The 17215-nt window shown below is 34.1% G+C and overlaps 1 protein-coding gene across 1 annotated transcript; it reads left to right on the forward strand.

Annotated features, from left to right (window-relative positions):
• Nucleotides 1-38: 38 nt before the first annotated feature.
• LOC110993078 (alpha-mannosidase 2) lies at nt 39-17203 on the forward strand. Its single transcript, XM_022259168.2, has 20 exons — nt 39-399; nt 547-822; nt 1011-1158; nt 1535-1709; nt 3314-3615; nt 4808-4893; nt 5523-5623; nt 6269-6446; nt 7384-7568; nt 7793-7966; nt 8555-8819; nt 9144-9316; nt 9890-10108; nt 10622-10799; nt 11158-11316; nt 11902-12054; nt 12337-12459; nt 13508-13699; nt 14284-14397; nt 15004-17203. Exons 1-20 carry the CDS (start codon nt 268-270, stop codon nt 15160-15162), a joined length of 3492 nt encoding a protein of 1163 aa, XP_022114860.2. The 5' UTR covers nt 39-267; the 3' UTR covers nt 15163-17203.
• Nucleotides 17204-17215: the final 12 nt, after the last annotated feature.

Genomic DNA, 17215 nt, shown 5'->3' on the forward strand with positions numbered 1-17215 from the left:
TAATGATGGACAAGAAACGTCAAATTATAAAAACAAAAAGAAACCAAAGATAGAAAAAGCCGTGTTCTTTAAACGCATAGTGTACTTAAAATATTAATATAATATTTATGTTATTTAATTTTACAGAAATATTCTCATTGCACATTTCCTCTCTGCTGCTATTAATAGTAATAGTAGGTGAAACATAAGAAAATAATGCCTAAACCGGGTTGTGTTGTTTTTTAGTAATAAAATTCTTATATCAACGCATAAATTTTACGATTAAAAATGAGGATAAGAAGATTATCAGCGTTCTTCTGGGCTACTTGCATTATAGCTTTTATATTTATTCTATATGTTGTTACTGACCTAACATTTAAGCTACCCAGCATCAAACCAGCTATAGTCGATCTTGATGATGTGAGTTTAATAATTACTAAAGTTGTGAAATCATTTTTATAAATATTATCAATTCAATAACAATTTTTAATAAGTTAATATTGTAACAAATGTCTACTAAACAACTTCCATTTTATTTTACTGCTACATTGTCTATTTTGTTTATAGAGTAAGTGGTCTTCATTTGAGTCAAAGCTCCGCCACATAGAGAAGGAACTAAATGAACATCATGCCGTAGTCGGAGAAATAAAAACAGCAATGGATCAAATTGTGGATCAAACAAATGAGGTCCATCCTATGAAAAAGCCTAAGATTACTAAGAAACAGTCAAAAATTAGGGACTTTAAAGTGGTGGGAGATGAGCCACCAAGAATGCTAATTAAGAATAAAGTTAATATGTCATATTGCCCTATGAATCAACAGACATCTAAAACAGATATTCAGGTAAAAATTTGTGCTCTGTAATATTATTGTAACCACCGCTACTAATTTTATTATTTTATTGTTATCTTTTATGATGTTAGAGTTTTAGAGTTGCTTGAATCATGCATTTGTTTAAAATTATAACAATACAAACTTTACTAATGTCCTATTCAATTGTTGATTTTAGTTTACTGTTATATTATTTTCAGATGTTATCAATCTATGAAAGAATAAAGTTTGATGATATGGATGGTGGTGTGTGGAAACAAGGTTGGGATATTGAATATAAAGAGAGCCAGTGGAGTAGCAAAAATAAACTTAAAGTGTTCATTGTTCCACATTCTCATAATGATCCAGGTATTACTGAAAAATTTGATATGTAAGAGTGCATCCACATCTGTTGAATGTGCAACAAATGTGCCTCTGCGCTGTGGAGCTAAGATGTAGACGCACCTAATTATGTCTTACATGTCTTTTTTTACTATGGGAAATATAAATTTATGTTTAAAGTTTACCAAATCTACAACCTATAAAGTGATGATATATGAGACAAACAAACAGACCTTGTTTTGCTGGTCTCACAGATACAGTTTCATTAAAAAAAATCGTTATTTTCTTAAGGGTCTAATATGCTGGCTGCATATAGTACCATGATAATTTTTCTGTTTTTTGTGAATCATTAAACATTGGGCAAAATATTTTATTCTTTAGATGATTCTTTGTTTATAAACAGGATGGCTTAAGACATTTGAAAATTACTACAAACTACAAACAAGAGCAATATTTACTAACATGGTGGAGAAGTTGTCAGAGGGGCATGGCAGAAAGTTTATTTGGGCAGAGATAAGCTATCTTTCTCTATGGTGGAATATGGATGCTACAGAGAGAGAAAAAACTGCATTCATAAAGTAAGACTTAATAATTAGTTTAATCACTAATGATTTAATTTAATAACAAGGTTAGCAGAAGCACACTCTAGTATACTTTCATTCTAAGAAAATTGACCCTGGAGTTTGAGGTGGATAGAGTCAAGTTTTATAGTTTGATTCTGATATCTGTAAAGATTTAATGGATGCATAAATATCACAACCATGAATTGATGCAATTATTTAAACATACTATATATACATGAGTAAATGACTAATGATGCCACTCTTATGTCCATATATACATATTTCTTATTTATTTTGTATGGGATATGAATTAAGCAGCGGCAATTTAATATTTAGAGCAGTGTTGGCCTAGTGGCTTTAGCGTGCGATTTCCATTCCCGAGGACGAGGGTCGATCCCTGGCCGTGCATCAATGAACTTTCTTACTATATCGAAGATCTAGTACAGTGTTTCCCATACTTTATTGTGCGATGCCAACTTGGACTCGAATTCGCATACCTACCCATTTAACAAACGTATTTTTTAATATTAAACAATTAAATTGTAAAAAAAAAACAAAAAAATTATAGGTAGGATAATTTATCCATCTGGATGGATGATCTGGGCAAATGAATTGGGTTTCGAAAACATAGATTGGGTTACAATGATGATATCATTTTAAATTGATGACTATTACAATAAAATAATTTCTTATCATATATTTATAAATAAAATGAACAATTGATAAAAAGATAACTAACTTTGTGTGACCTATCAAAAAAGGAAAAAATTGCTTGCTTGCTTATTAATATAAAATACTTTCTGTAAATGAGACCTGGGTTTGTTTGGTTACCTAAGTAAAATCATATATTGTTGGTACGTTTACAATTAGTTCAAAACAAACATAAAACGAAACATTGCCCTACTAGTCACGAAAAAGATAGATAGAAATATCTTTGTAAGGATTCAATATATATTTGTATCATCATTTGTATCATCTTTATGTATTCAGGTAACAATAAGTATCGAAAGCGGTCCTTTTTTATCTCTAATTACTCTTTAAATTTTAATGATAACAAAATATATTCTACACGCAAAAAGTAATTAAACGGATCTATACCAAGATTTTTAACTAGTGAATTCATTAGTAATTTTGTTTCTTTCAATTCCTTTGAATTGTAATGTCTTTATTGCTAAAGTGTTATACGTAAAATGTCCTTACGTTGGCAATTATTGTATAGTAAATGCATTGATAAGATCTTATTAACATGCAAATTATGTACTCATTGATTGAAATAGGAAAATGATTTTTGAAATTTTCAATGTAACAATATTCATAGACATTGAACGTTATATGCTATAATGCTGCCCGTTCTAAAAAAATATATTTTATGATGGATGCGATTCTGTGCTTAACTCTAATGATTATGTAATGAAAGGTCATAATTATTGTCAAATCGGTTAACTAATCAATATTTTCTACGCTTAATTAATTATTTCATTAAAATAACCCTTTGTTCTTGATTTTACAAATTATATTTATCTATCATAAATAATACAAAATATTTAATGAACGAACCAATGTAACGTATTTTAAAACAAGAGATCTTTTTATGAATAGTTCCTTCTTCGTTCTTTCAGCTTATTGAAATCTGGCAAAATCGAAATTGTGACTGGTGGATGGGTGATGAACGATGAGGCAAACTCTCACTGGTTATCAATCGTTCAACAACTCACTACCGGCCACCAATGGTTGATTGAAAATCTGGGATATACACCACGAAACAGCTGGTCCATTGATCCCTTCGGACATTCCAGCACTCAGCCATATTTGCTGAAGCTGGCTGGTTTCGAGAATTCCTTGATTCAGCGCATACATTACAGAATAAAGAAAGAGTTGGCGCGGGACAGGCATTTAGAATTCAGATGGCGACAATTATGGGGTAAGTTATCAGCGATATTTTTGTTGGCTTGGAACTAAATGGCGTGGAACAGACACAGTTTTGCACTGGAAATTTCAAAGTCAAAGTTAAAAATAATTAATTCATATAGGTAACTTAATGCTTATGAACTGTCAGTTCTCAATTCAAGGGCGTAGAAGGGAAGAGAAGAACTAGCAATAAAATCTCCACCACTCTTTTTAATCGTCAAGTTTTTTGTTAAACACAACGTTTGTAAGGAGATGCAACCATTACACCATGTTCCACATGACATCTTAAGTAAATAATAGTACTTAAATAAATTAAAAACAAAGATTTGTCGCAGATTGTCAAAGATCTTTTATCAGAAGGAGGCATGCTGAAATAGGAGTACGCACTTACATTCTCGTTCCTTTGTAAATTGGCGAGTTTGCTGTGATTATTTACTTATTTTGTTTTTAATACGAAATACGTTATTATAGTTAGATGGTATTTAAACTGAAACGCAAAATGCATAGAATTTTTTGAATAAATGAAAAAACGCCTAAGCATTAGTCAGTTTTTTAACTATTGTAACAAACGCTACAGCTGAATATCATTCAGCTAGTTAAATAGCGCTGTTTAGTTATTAACCTAGGCTGTTGATTAAACAGCTAATGGATGTAGTTGGCATATATACTCGGCGGATCAAAACACTACGATAGTCTTCATACATATTGTAGACTAGCGACCCGCCCCGGTTTCGCACGGGTGCAATGCTGATACTAAATACAGTACAGAAAATCTGTGAACGTTGTATATAAAAATGTGGGTTATCCATAAGAGATAGACATATACCATATACGGACTTTTCTGTAGACCTTTTCAATGTGTACAATACTTAGTGCATTATTTTGATAAAAACTCGTAGGGTTCAGCCTGCGTTTGCAATGTAAGCGGAAAAAATGTAATTATTTACGACATCACATTAGAAACCTCAAAAATAACAGTACTTCTCCACTATTTAATGGATGTTATTATACATATAAACCTTCCTCTTGAATCTATCTATTAAAAAAACCGCATCAAAGTCCGTTGCGTAGTTTCGATTAGATTTAAGCATACAAAGGGACATAGTGACAGAGAAAGCGACTTTGTTTTATACTATGTAGTGATATTGCAACCATTTCAATACATTTCACCTGTATTAATTATTAATGAAGGTATTGTGTTTCAGATGGAACGGGCAAAACAGATATGTTTACACATATGATGCCATTCTACTCATATGACGTACCTCACTCGTGTGGCCCAAATCCTAAGGTTTGTATTTCCACGAATATTTGTCTAATATAGATTTTGTTGTAAAATCTGTTATAACAACATCGAAGAGGCTATTTGGTCGTACAAACCGATAACAACTGATGACGTTGTTATTAGAAATCTAATACAATAGAATTCAGACGGGACTATTGGTCAATATAACCGGTATGTTGTTCTAAACGATGTCGTAGTAAATGGTTTTGACTGTATTTATAAAACAGTGAGCAACTTAAAATTTAAAGTTTACTAAACGAAATAAATTGGTGATTTTTATCAGAAGTTTCAATTTCTCCATCTCTTGTAACCCGTCTTGCTCAATCCTAAAATTCTTTCCTATCTCAATTTTTTGTTGAATGTTTGTTCGGACTAATACCTGCAGCTGAGTTTCATCATTGGACGCAAGGCAGAAGACGAAATACCATCCGTCATACCTAATTAATACCGTAATTCCGAACCAATTCGATTTAGTGTCCTTCAAGACAAGAAGGTTTGTTAAAAGGCCGCCAACCCGCTTGCGAGCCCTCTAGCGATGTCCATGGGCCCGTCAGCTCGTTACATTAAAAAAGCCTCCTGTTACAAAACAACTATCTATTGTATAAAGTTCTTATATAATAATTATTTTATTTCAGATATGTTGCCAATTTGACTTCAAGAGATTACCTGGTAATGGTGTTACCTGTCCTTGGGGGATAGCTCCTATTAAAATCATTCAGAAAAATGTTGCTGAAAGGTATGTTTATTTATACAATTAAATTTGTTTGTCCTTTTCTAAACGCTATAGTTGACGCATTTTGAACTGAGGTTTCGGGTCATTAATCATATTTATCTCTGTCTGTCTCGCTCGGACTTACAGGTCTTATGTGTAGTGATGTTCGTGAGAATTGTAGAGGTATATCGATAACGGGATAGGTACGATCGATATGCAAAGTATAGATACCGACACTTCTTGAGTATTAAAACAGGGTGTGTTGGAAAGTTTGGACGCGTATCGCACCGCGGGACACAAACGGCATCCGATTTACTAATCACGCGATCGACACGTCACTCTCTTACCGCCCTCTCTCCCCTTTGACATTCCAGATAAATGTGTTGTCGATGGTAGGGGTAAACACGCCATCCGATTTCAGATATCTGCATTAAATCTTCTTACACGTTATTTATTAAATCCATATCACGATTAGCACAAGACTTTACCTTCATTATTGTGCGTTGCGTCGCGTTTTAATACTGTGTTACCACCTTTACTCGTAACGACCAATCAGAAGTCAGAGTGCGTACGCACGCACGTATATCGCGAGAAGTGATTAACGACTCAGTGTATATGCATCGACTTTAGCAACAATAACGATTCTTATTTAATCAAAATAATTTATAGGGCGTCATTAATATTGGACCAATGGCGTAAGAAATCGCAACTGTACCGGAGTAATGTGGTACTGTTTCCTCTCGGTGACGACTTCCGCTACGATCGTCCAAATGAATGGGATCACCAGTATTCGAACTACGAAATGTTGATAGACTATATCAATAATAATGACGATTGGAACGCTGAGGTGAGCTTTGTGTCGTATTCTTTTTAGATCTGCGCCTCAGATTTGTGTATCTATGTCATGATCGTTTGTCAATCTAATAGGCAAGTAGTTAGCCTCCTGTGATTGACACGCCTTTGACTTTTTTATTGGATTTAAGGCAAGCCGGTTTGAATGAATGTTAAATGTGCACTTAGAAATAAATTACATTGGTGTACAGCTGGGGATTGAACCTAGGACTTTGGGGACGAAAGTCGCTCGCTCAATGCACTAGGCGAATACTGCTCATAGAATACTTTACTTAGACAAATATAAATTCTACTTATTTGCTTAGTATATATTGTATTGATTTTTGTTCACAAAACATTAAATGTAATATGTATTAATGTACATATGCAATGGAGATAAAGACACATGTATATAGTAAATTTATTATTGATAACATTAGCTCTTATAGTTATTCACTGGTACACTTTTAAAATAACTCAGAATATATTTTAAAAGTGACCCATAAATTGAACTCGTATACGTAATAAAAACGTATACGCTCACTTACTTAGCCAATATCTATGAACAGAAGGTAAAAGCCACTTGCTGACAAAAGACTGACAGATAAGTAATGTTTGTGAAAGAAATAAATCTTTGCGTCTTTGGCAGCTGACTCCAGTCGCAATATCATAACAAGATTTCTATGAATTTGTTACAAATGATTCATGTAGTCGGGTCGAGTCGGTAATTACATGGTTTTGTACTGAAGTGTGCTTTATATTCTAACTAGCAAGAATTGTAATTTAAAATATATTCTCTACATTAATAAATATTAATTAATTACCCTACATAAATCATTCTTTTGAACACTTATAGTAGATAATTATTTTTCTTACAAATAATATACATGGCAAAACAATTCTAATAATTTAAAGTCATTCGTTATATATAAAAATCCACTGTACTTTGTTAGGTTCAAATAGGAACACTTAGCGACTACTTCAAAGCTCTGCACGAGGAAATAAAGCTTTCCGACTTTCCCGTTCTCTCTGGTGACTTTTTCACGTACGCAGACAGAAATCAACATTACTGGAGTGGTTATTACACGTCCAGGCCATTTTATAAGAACATGGACAGAAGTTTGTTAGCGTATGTAAGGTAAGATTTTTATTTAATATTTATTATTTAAACGTTATATTATTTATTTAAACGCAACAGTCCAGCCGTTTAAAAGGCGTTTAGTGACATACACACATTCAGTACAATTACATATAAATATAAAGATGGATTGGTGTTCGTTTGTCTTGCTTAAACTTGAGAATGTCTGGACGGATTTGGCTAATTATGATCTTAAAAAAACTTATTTTTTAAAATCATCTTAGGGCAGCAGAAGTTATAACGTCACAAGCGGTGTCATCGAAATCTGTGACGTACATTACATCTCTACAATTAAGGGATCGTGTGGAAAGGGCCAGGAGGGCATTATCACTGTTCCAGCATCACGATGGTGTCACTGGTACGGCGAGGGATGATGTGGTACTTGATTATGCGAGCAAGTAAGTATCATCTCCAAAAGCAATTGTTCTGATTGCCAGGTAAAAGATTTATATTAATGGTATTAGTAAACTTATCATATTTGTAACTATGTTTTTGTCAGATTTATTTAGGCCTAGAATTGTATTTTCTAGATACTATACTTTGTTTTTTATTCCGTAGAATTCTGACATTTCATGAGTGTCGCTACTAAGATAAAAAGGTAAATCTAAATCGTTAAACCACTTAATGTGGAGCACCGCAATTAATAAAATGGATACATTTACTAACAAATAAAATGTATGTATAGACTCAGATGTTCAAATTCGTATTGAAATTGAAAAATGTGCCTGACTAAACAGGTTTGTAATCTCTGACATGTCAAAATATTACACCTGTCAGAATTCTACGGAATTAAAATCTGAGTATAGTATACATTGTTTTATTAAGACATTTAATAAATTATTATGTTAGCCTGCTCGACTTCAATTATTCCCCTTATAATGGTTATTTTTTATTTACTGGCAACATAATATACATTACAGCGACGCTCTTACCGGCCAATACAAGTATTTGGCACGGCACCAATACAGTGACTAAATTTTTTTCAGAATGCTTCAAGCGATAAAAGACAGTCAATCGGTCATACAACAAGCGGCTTTCTACCTCCTCAAACAACCAGCCATTATCGACCAAAATCAAGAGGATATTTATTTCGACGTTGACGACATTTGGCGAAAGAATAATGAAATTCCAGCGAGAATCACGATTGCACTGGATGAAGTGTCGCCATCTAGGCGTCTAGTGCTGTATAACGCTTTGGCATTTAGACGACAGGAAATAATTACTGTGTTCGTGTCTTCGCCCCATGTTGAGGTTGGTTCAAAGATTGATTTAACCAAACCAATTTATTAAGTATAATGTAGAAGGTTTAAGGTACGCAAGTTAAGCTGTGTGGAAGAGTGTTTACACTTTTCTAGACACAGCCGAAACGAAACTTAGGGCGAAGTATGACATAAAAATGGTGTCAGGTATTGATTGACTTGTCAACGAAACCAATGAAATAAACGGAAAATCCAAAGGGTGTGATTAAATTGATTTATGAATATTGTGTTAATTATTTCCAGATAAGAATTTATTTAAAAAAATATATAGATTTACGCATGTTTCAATAGATAATTTCTATTCTATAACTTTCAGGTATTTGACCCCGAAGGTAGTCCGATAATGGCCCAAATATCGCCCGTTGTGTCGGGTGAAAAGCGGCTAGGTTTCGCCGCGAACAAGTTTCTCCTTTCCTTCCCTGTCACGATTGACGCGCTCGCACTTACAGCGTACAGTGTCTCGCTTAGAGACAGTATGACAATTAACAAGTTGGTATTTTTGTTATACTTTAAAATACAAATCATAGATTTTAATTTTTTTTAAGATTTGTTGATTTAGATAGCACTTTCTATAAAGTTTTGAGCAGTGTTGGCAGAGTTTCTTCAATGACGCTCATCCTTGAGCTTGAATGTTCTATCTCCGACTGTGCATACTTGGCCTTCTTTCTGTGCGCATGTAACATTCGCTCGAACGTTGAAGGAAAACGTCGTGAGAAAACCAGCTTGCTTTAAATCCAAAAAGGCGACGGCGTGTAACACAAGAGGCTCACCTATTTGCCTATATGTTTGATCATGAATCAGATAAATCTGAGGCCATTCCACTCCACCTAATGTTTTTTAAACCTGTGGCCAATTTTGTCTAATAATAAAAAACTCTAGAGCAGTGATGCTACTCTAAAAAAGTGCCATGTAAAATTGTGATGGAACTGTGGTCACCTTCTTGCGTATAAAATTGATCAAAGAATGCATCGCAAAACTCTAATAGGGAATATAAATTTAAATATAAATGTCGCCTTTTTTGACACACAAAATTTTGCATTTTTTAATAAAACGAATACCCAGGTATACGTCATACGCCCGTGTACGCGTATACAACGCGGACTACTGGAACATTGACCTTCCAAAGATGTTCGCCATTGAGCAACCCTCTGCCCGATTATCCGATGACGTCACCATACAAGCGGGCAATAGTACGCGAGTCCTCGCGAACAAGCATGGCCTTATCAAAGCCATCATATCCACCGATGGAAGGACCACGCCGGTGCACATGGATTTTGTTCAGTAAGTTTTTTCGGAACAAACGGGGCACTAAAAAGCCTACCGCCGCCCGACGACACCAGCATCGCCAAGGAGTTTAAAGAACACTCCTTTCTCGAAGGCTTATACATCGTATCGGCATGATAACCTCGACGTGCCATGATAAAATTTATCTGCAAATTTATTACATTGTTCACCGTGTTTATAATGATTTAGTAAAATTTTCTGATGTCTTTTTCGCTAACGGTAATCTCATTTTCTTTGGCAAACTAGAAAATTGTGGAATCGATTCCAAGTGTTTTATAAAAAAGAGCATACTGCCCCATCAAAGGCCGGCAACTCACCTATTAAAATAGTTTTCCACTGGCCTCGATGACTGCCGTTTGCGATATAAGTAATAATCTTTTATGAGCGAAACCTTAGCCTGTACTGAAACTGAACTTTATGGTTTGTCACGTCATTACAAAAGTGATTCTATTTATCAAAAGTGAACTTATTTATCAAAGTTGAGATTTTTATATTAGTATTAATTTTTAGATATGGCACCCAAAAAATGACAGATAACAATAGTGGAGCATATCTTTTCATCCCGGACGGTCCCGCCCAACAGTTCAACTTGGACGCGTATCCCGAACTGGTCATAACCGAAGGACCGTTTAAGGCAACACTTTATACCGCACTCATTGGTCCGAAGGCGGCTGACGTCATCTTAGCTGTAAGTAAGCTGTAAATAAAGTTATTTATAGGTTGCCATATGCCAAAAATCTTGCTAACGTAATTTTACTTTTCTTACATTTTAATTTGGTTGACGCATTTTCATTCTCTTATTAATACAAAAAAAGGGGGGATTATTGGCAATTCCTCGGTATAAGTTTGAAGTTATACAGTTTACGAAAAGTCAGTAAAGTGAATTATAGTGAATCAAGTCATTATTGGAGTGTTTAATTTATTACCTGAAGAACTAGATTATATATAGCTCTTTAAGCATCTAATAAAACCTAACTTTTATATAAAAATAGTTTGTAAGTTAAAGAAAACTTTTGTTGCTCTACTTACTTGATTTCACTCCACAGGTATCTGTATACAACAACCCCTCGCTGCAACAAAGTGAAGTGGAAGTGACCAACACATTACTCATAGACCCACATGTGGATGACTTGGAACTGGCCATGCGGTTCTCTACAAGTATCAAAAATGGAGATGTCTTCTATACTGATCTTAATGGGATGCAGGTAACATATATTGCGTAGTAAATAAATTTAAGAAATATAATCTCATCCACAGTGCTATGTTTGTTGTGTGTGTGTTAGACCTTGACAGACCAACTGGGAAATATAATAAAAAAATGGTCAAAACAGTATAGAGTTCAAGTACTGGAGTTGCAAACATATTAAAATAAAAACAATTTAAAAACGCACATATGACAAGTGGAGATGGACGGGTCATATGATGAGAGAAAAAAAATGGAATCGTATCGGTATTCACGAATTGAGAAATGAAAGAGGAAAAAATACTATATGAGAAAGATAGCGGGATCAATATGGCTCCGAACAGCTAAAGAACGCCAAGATTGGAAAAAAATTGTAAGCCGTACAAAATTTTAAAGGATTCAGCTGTAAATAAATAAATATCCGTTTGCCGATAGATAATAAGTATTGATTATTATTCATCTGAACACTGTAACATGGTACGACGCAGAACATCGATGACTTGCCTTCCAACGGTCACTGACATAATATGCATAATGCGCTCATCGTTAATAAATACACTGACTGCTAAATTAAATAAATTTTTATTTAAATAAAATATTGTTTTAGATAATAAAACGGCGGTACTTTGAAAAATTACCCCTTCAAGCCAATTTCTACCCACTTGGATCGAGCGCGTTCATTGAAGATGAAAGCTCTCGTCTTACCATTTTAGCGTCTACGCCTCTTGGTGTGGCGGCTTTGCAGACCGGACAGATTGAAGTAAGAATATTTATTTACGTTTACAGTAACTTACATAAACAAAACAAGATAACATAAAACCTAAACCTTTTATAGGAAATTACGAAAAATAGTATTTTGTGCGCGGCGTGTACGCTGCCTAAGTAAATTTGTACGCGCTTACTGCTAGCAATTGCGATAGCTTTTACCTTTTAGGACCTTAAAGAATGTCGTTTGGTAGTAGTGGCTTTTTCTCCTAACTTTATTGACCTTCTCCATTTTTTATTTAAGTTCTAAAATAAACTATTTAAAAACTGTCCATAGATAATGCAAGACAGACGTCTCTCCCGCGATGATAACCGTGGAATGAACCAAGGTGTATTGGACAACGTACGGACGAGACATACATTCAAACTTATTGTTGAACATGCGCATACGCCGTGCTCGGTGAGTACATTTTGATACTAACAATAATTCAGTTAAAAATTCCAAATAACTGACCATTTGACAGTTAACGTATATCTCCTAATTTATATAAAAAAATTAAAATATAGTACGTAACTTCTGTTCGGATGAACGTCAGAAGATTTACTTTATTTGATTGATTTTAATTCCGTAGTATTCTGACAGCTATCATTTTTTGACATGTCTAAGATTAGAAACCTTTTGGCCGGGCACATTTTTCAATTACAATACGAAGTAGAACATCTTGAGTTTATACATACATTTTATTTGTTAGTGTATGTATCCATTTTATTCAGTGCGGTGCTCCACATTAAAACGACGAGTGCTAAGTAAGTCTTTTTTCATAACAAACAGTAAAAAGGCACTTGTAAATATAACATTTTTTTGTAAAAGGTTTACTAAACCTGGAATTAATAGGCAGTGATGCCAGCTAAAGAATAAAAAAAGTTATTACAGTTAATAAGATATATTTTCGTGATATTGAAATATTTGTTATTTTTGTATTAGGTCGCTTAAGTGAATATTAAATGTAAAACATAAAAAATCCGTAGCATTTTATTTTATGGCCCTTTAATGGGTCAAATTTGTCCCTTTTTCGACGAATTTTTTTAGTAGAAACACTTAAGAAATGTCAGAATTCTACAGACTTAAAAATCTGAGTATAAATTGACTACGATAACCGAACGAATGAATGAGCAGTGTTGGTCTAGTGGCTCCAGTGTGCGACTCTCATACCTGAGGTCGTAGGTTCGATCCCCGGCTGTGCACCAATGGACTTTCTTTCCATGTGCGCAATTAACATTTGCTCGAACGGTGAAGGAAAACATCGTGAGGAAAACGACATGTCTTAGACACTGGAGGCTAATGACCTACTTGCCTATCAGATTTAAAAATTGATCCTGAAAAAGATTCAGAAATCTGAGGCCGAGACCTAAAGAGGTTGTTGTGCCGCTGAGTTACTTTTAACAGAACGAATGAGAACCATCGAAACGCCATAACTTTATGTCTGCAATATGGGTACCTCTTCCAGCACAAACCGTTCGATCACCCAAGCGGGTACCTCACACTCGGGGCCCACGTCTCCCAGCAGTATTTACTTCAGCCCCTTATAACTATGCACTACACGGCCAACGAGAACTCGCCTAGACCGAGTTATTCGCGATCCATCACAAATGCCGCTGACGTCATACTCGCCTCATACCGGTCGCATGTTGCTGTCAAGGTAATAATTCAATCCATTTTTGTATGTTCGTTTATGATGGTTTTATGGGTGAACGATTTAGTGCTAGCCATCCATGGACACCTGGAATCCGATGAAGGGTTTCTGACCTTTAGTAGTACGCTCTTTTCTTGAAAGTACCGAAAGCTATTGGAACTAGTTAGTTAGACCTAGGAACTCGGTTTTGTCCCATTGTTAGCACAAGGCCGATGTTTTTGTTGTAAACTGTTCGGATATTCTAGGGTAAGTTTCAAAAGCCAAGCCTTAATCAGAAGTTTTGATAAAATCAGCATCTAATTGCTTAAAGTCTTATAACTAAATATTATGCCGACTCTTTCTTCAAATTATGGCTACGCTCGAAAAGAAGCAGATGAGTTCTTTCGTCTCTTTCTTTCAAATTAGACCAAGGCTGCTATGAAAAGAGACAGATTTATTTCGTCACTATCTTTCAAATTGTGCCTACGCTGTAGTGAAAAGAGACAGTACTTGGTTGGGTGTGTTTATTATTTAGAAATGTAAACGTGTGTTTACATTTCTAAATAGACACGATATAGCATTAAAAAGAGGATTCCCGTTATATTTTTCAGAATAAGGACGGATCAGTCTACCACGGTATGGGTTTGACGGTACAACGTGTTCATTTGGACACGTGCTTCGGTAACGCGGCCATTTCCAAGTTTTACCCATCTGGCGATGGACAAGTAAGTTACATTGAATTTATTCATAACTTTCTAATCTTACACACAAAATATGACTCACAAATTTTACACATGCACACAGATATATTATATAATGACAAAAAATTTGAGTAGCAAAGAAAAATGAAACCTCTTTAAGAGTAATACACAAAATTACAATTTCTTGTTGAGGAAGTTTGTTGTAAAATATATCAATATTTTCATGAAATTTACAGCTAAATAGCCTTTTCACTGAAGCCTTGAAGTAGAAATATTTCACTTATAAACAGTTTATATATAAAGTATATTTTCCATGTTAAAGTCTGCCTATAATATATTTTAAATGCTTTCTTTATTTTTATTAAAAACGTATAAGAAATAATAAATTTGGGATGGTGTGAGAATGTGTACCTTAATAAAAAATTACTAGATTTTTGTAATAATCAAATCTAGATTTAAATATTTATTACTAACGAGACACAAAGTTATTTAAAAAAATTAAGGGATTTTAAGTGTGTGTGTTATGGTTGTAACTGGCCCTGATATGGAGCAGAAGTATTCCACAGCATTTGTGTGTAAAAGTTAGTAATAAAGTAAAGTAAATAAAAAATAACAAATTTTTTTTCTTAGGTACAACTCACAGATATGGTAGACGTCCAACCGGATCGAGTATTTGACAGTTCACTTACATTCCTGCACATTCGTTCACCCGTTCCTGACGCTTCACTCGTTCTCTGCCCCATGGAGGTGCGATCCGTATTCATCAATTATACTCTGAAGCACGGCTGAACGACTGAACGATTGACGTGTGAGTATTGAATTGTCAGTCGCGTGACTAAAGCGTATTAAATTATTTATGTTTGTGATAACTTTGTCTTTCAGGCATTGTCAATTAATTTTATTTTATATAAATTGTATAATTCCAAAGCAATCACAAAAACGCGGTTTACTAATATTTGTATTGATAAATTATAAACTACGTAACGTCAAACTCCATGAAACGTCAAAATTTCTTCGGAATATGTTCCATCAGCGTCTATATGTTATGATCCTTAAATTTTTATTGACACTTTGAAATATATATAGCTAATTATATATATATATAATTACACATAAGAACTGATTTTTTTGAGTAATAAAACTTAGTGTTTAAGCGTCGTAATATTAAATCCAGTTTCTGATGTAATTAATACAATTTTAAATGTTTATTTCTGCATTTTATATTACCTGTTTTCGTTTTGTATTGACGATTCTTTTTTGAGTTTTTTCGTATAGTATAGGATTTAATCAAATTTGTCATCATGTGTGTATATTATGACCATCTTTTTGTATATATTTTAGTTAGTAATTTAAATAAATATGTTTTTGAACATACATGGCGTGTATACGTGAATTTAGAAATAAGCTTTTTAAATTCTCGAAGGATTGATGTTCTAAATGAATACTTCGGGTTTTTGAAGATTGTTGCAAAATGGTAGCATTTCTCCTGTCACAGAACCCATCTGGGATGAAATTTTATTGTTTGTGGAGAATAGTACAGTTCCTACAACCTATAGTAGTCGAACAACTCGCTGGCTCGAAGTACCCAGTGGCTAAGGCCGAGATTTTGTATCCTGTCTCTTCAGTCGGTAGCTGATTTCTGAAGGTTGTAGTAGGCAGGGAAACATCTGGATTGGACTATCTGTTTCCACCGGTTTCGGTCCATTTCCTCTCATAGGATAGTGTACAGTTTTGAGGACGATGAGTTCGATGATCGGTCCATTTGGTTGAACTTCCAACCAACCGATCAGTTTCTCCAAGTTCTCATCGCCTCAGCGCATTGTATGGCCGTATGCAGAGTTGGTTAGGATCGATGTATTGGTGCGCTCCCAATCCAGTCCACGGTAATCTTAGAATTCACTTGCAGCATAGAGGTCGTAATCATTTTGTTTGTGCGTTTACGATATGACGTCCGTCGCTGGCGAATATCTAAGAATATAACAAATCCAATTTTGTTTGGCAGTTTAATTAGCAAATAAAAAGACATAGCATTTATTAAGATACAATTATGTATTGTTTATTTATTAATTATGTTGTGCTCGTAAAAATCAAATTGTTCACTCGCACATGGCTCGCTGTAAGGTTTGATTATCATATTTTTATTATTATTGTGTAAACTGAAAATTATTTAGATGTCATAGTGTAGTTGGTTTTATTCGACGATGGAGAATTTGGATTGATATCCTAATTGTATTTGTAATCATAACAATCAAATATTAGTATTTACAATTTTCTTAACCTACATAGTTATGATAAAAACATTATAAAAATAAATAAAACAAATTTAAATAGTTTGGTCCCTGGGGCAGTAAAGGTATTAACGCTGGCAGCATTACTCTTTGTATTGCGATACTTATTCGTTGAGCGAGGAAAGCACCAACTCTGTAGTCACCGCTCACACATTATTATTATTATTATTATTACATCTTTAATCGGCGCCTGTGCACTTGAACCCCACGGCCCAAGAGTCTCTACTCCAAAGGGAATATTGAATTGGTAACACTTAGACTTTTATCTGACATGATTTATCGTGTGCCAACTTATACTTTTGCGCCATTTTGGTTTACAGGCGTTAGAATTGTATAAAATTTTAAATCTATTATCGTCCAATTAGTTTAATGTGCACTGTTAACGTAGCAAGAAAATTTTGATAATAATCACTAGTGGGCAGGCGTAATTTCGATTTTGCATTAGCCGGAAATCCAAAATTTTCTTGCTTGCTGTTAATTTTTATTATTTTTGTGTATATATGATTTGTATTTTTTTTGTAAATAAAAAAATGTTTTTAATATTAGTTTTATTT

The sequence above is a fragment of the Pieris rapae genome, chromosome 1, assembly GCF_905147795.1.
Source record: "Pieris rapae chromosome 1, ilPieRapa1.1, whole genome shotgun sequence".
Taxonomy (NCBI): Eukaryota; Metazoa; Arthropoda; class Insecta; order Lepidoptera; family Pieridae; genus Pieris; species Pieris rapae.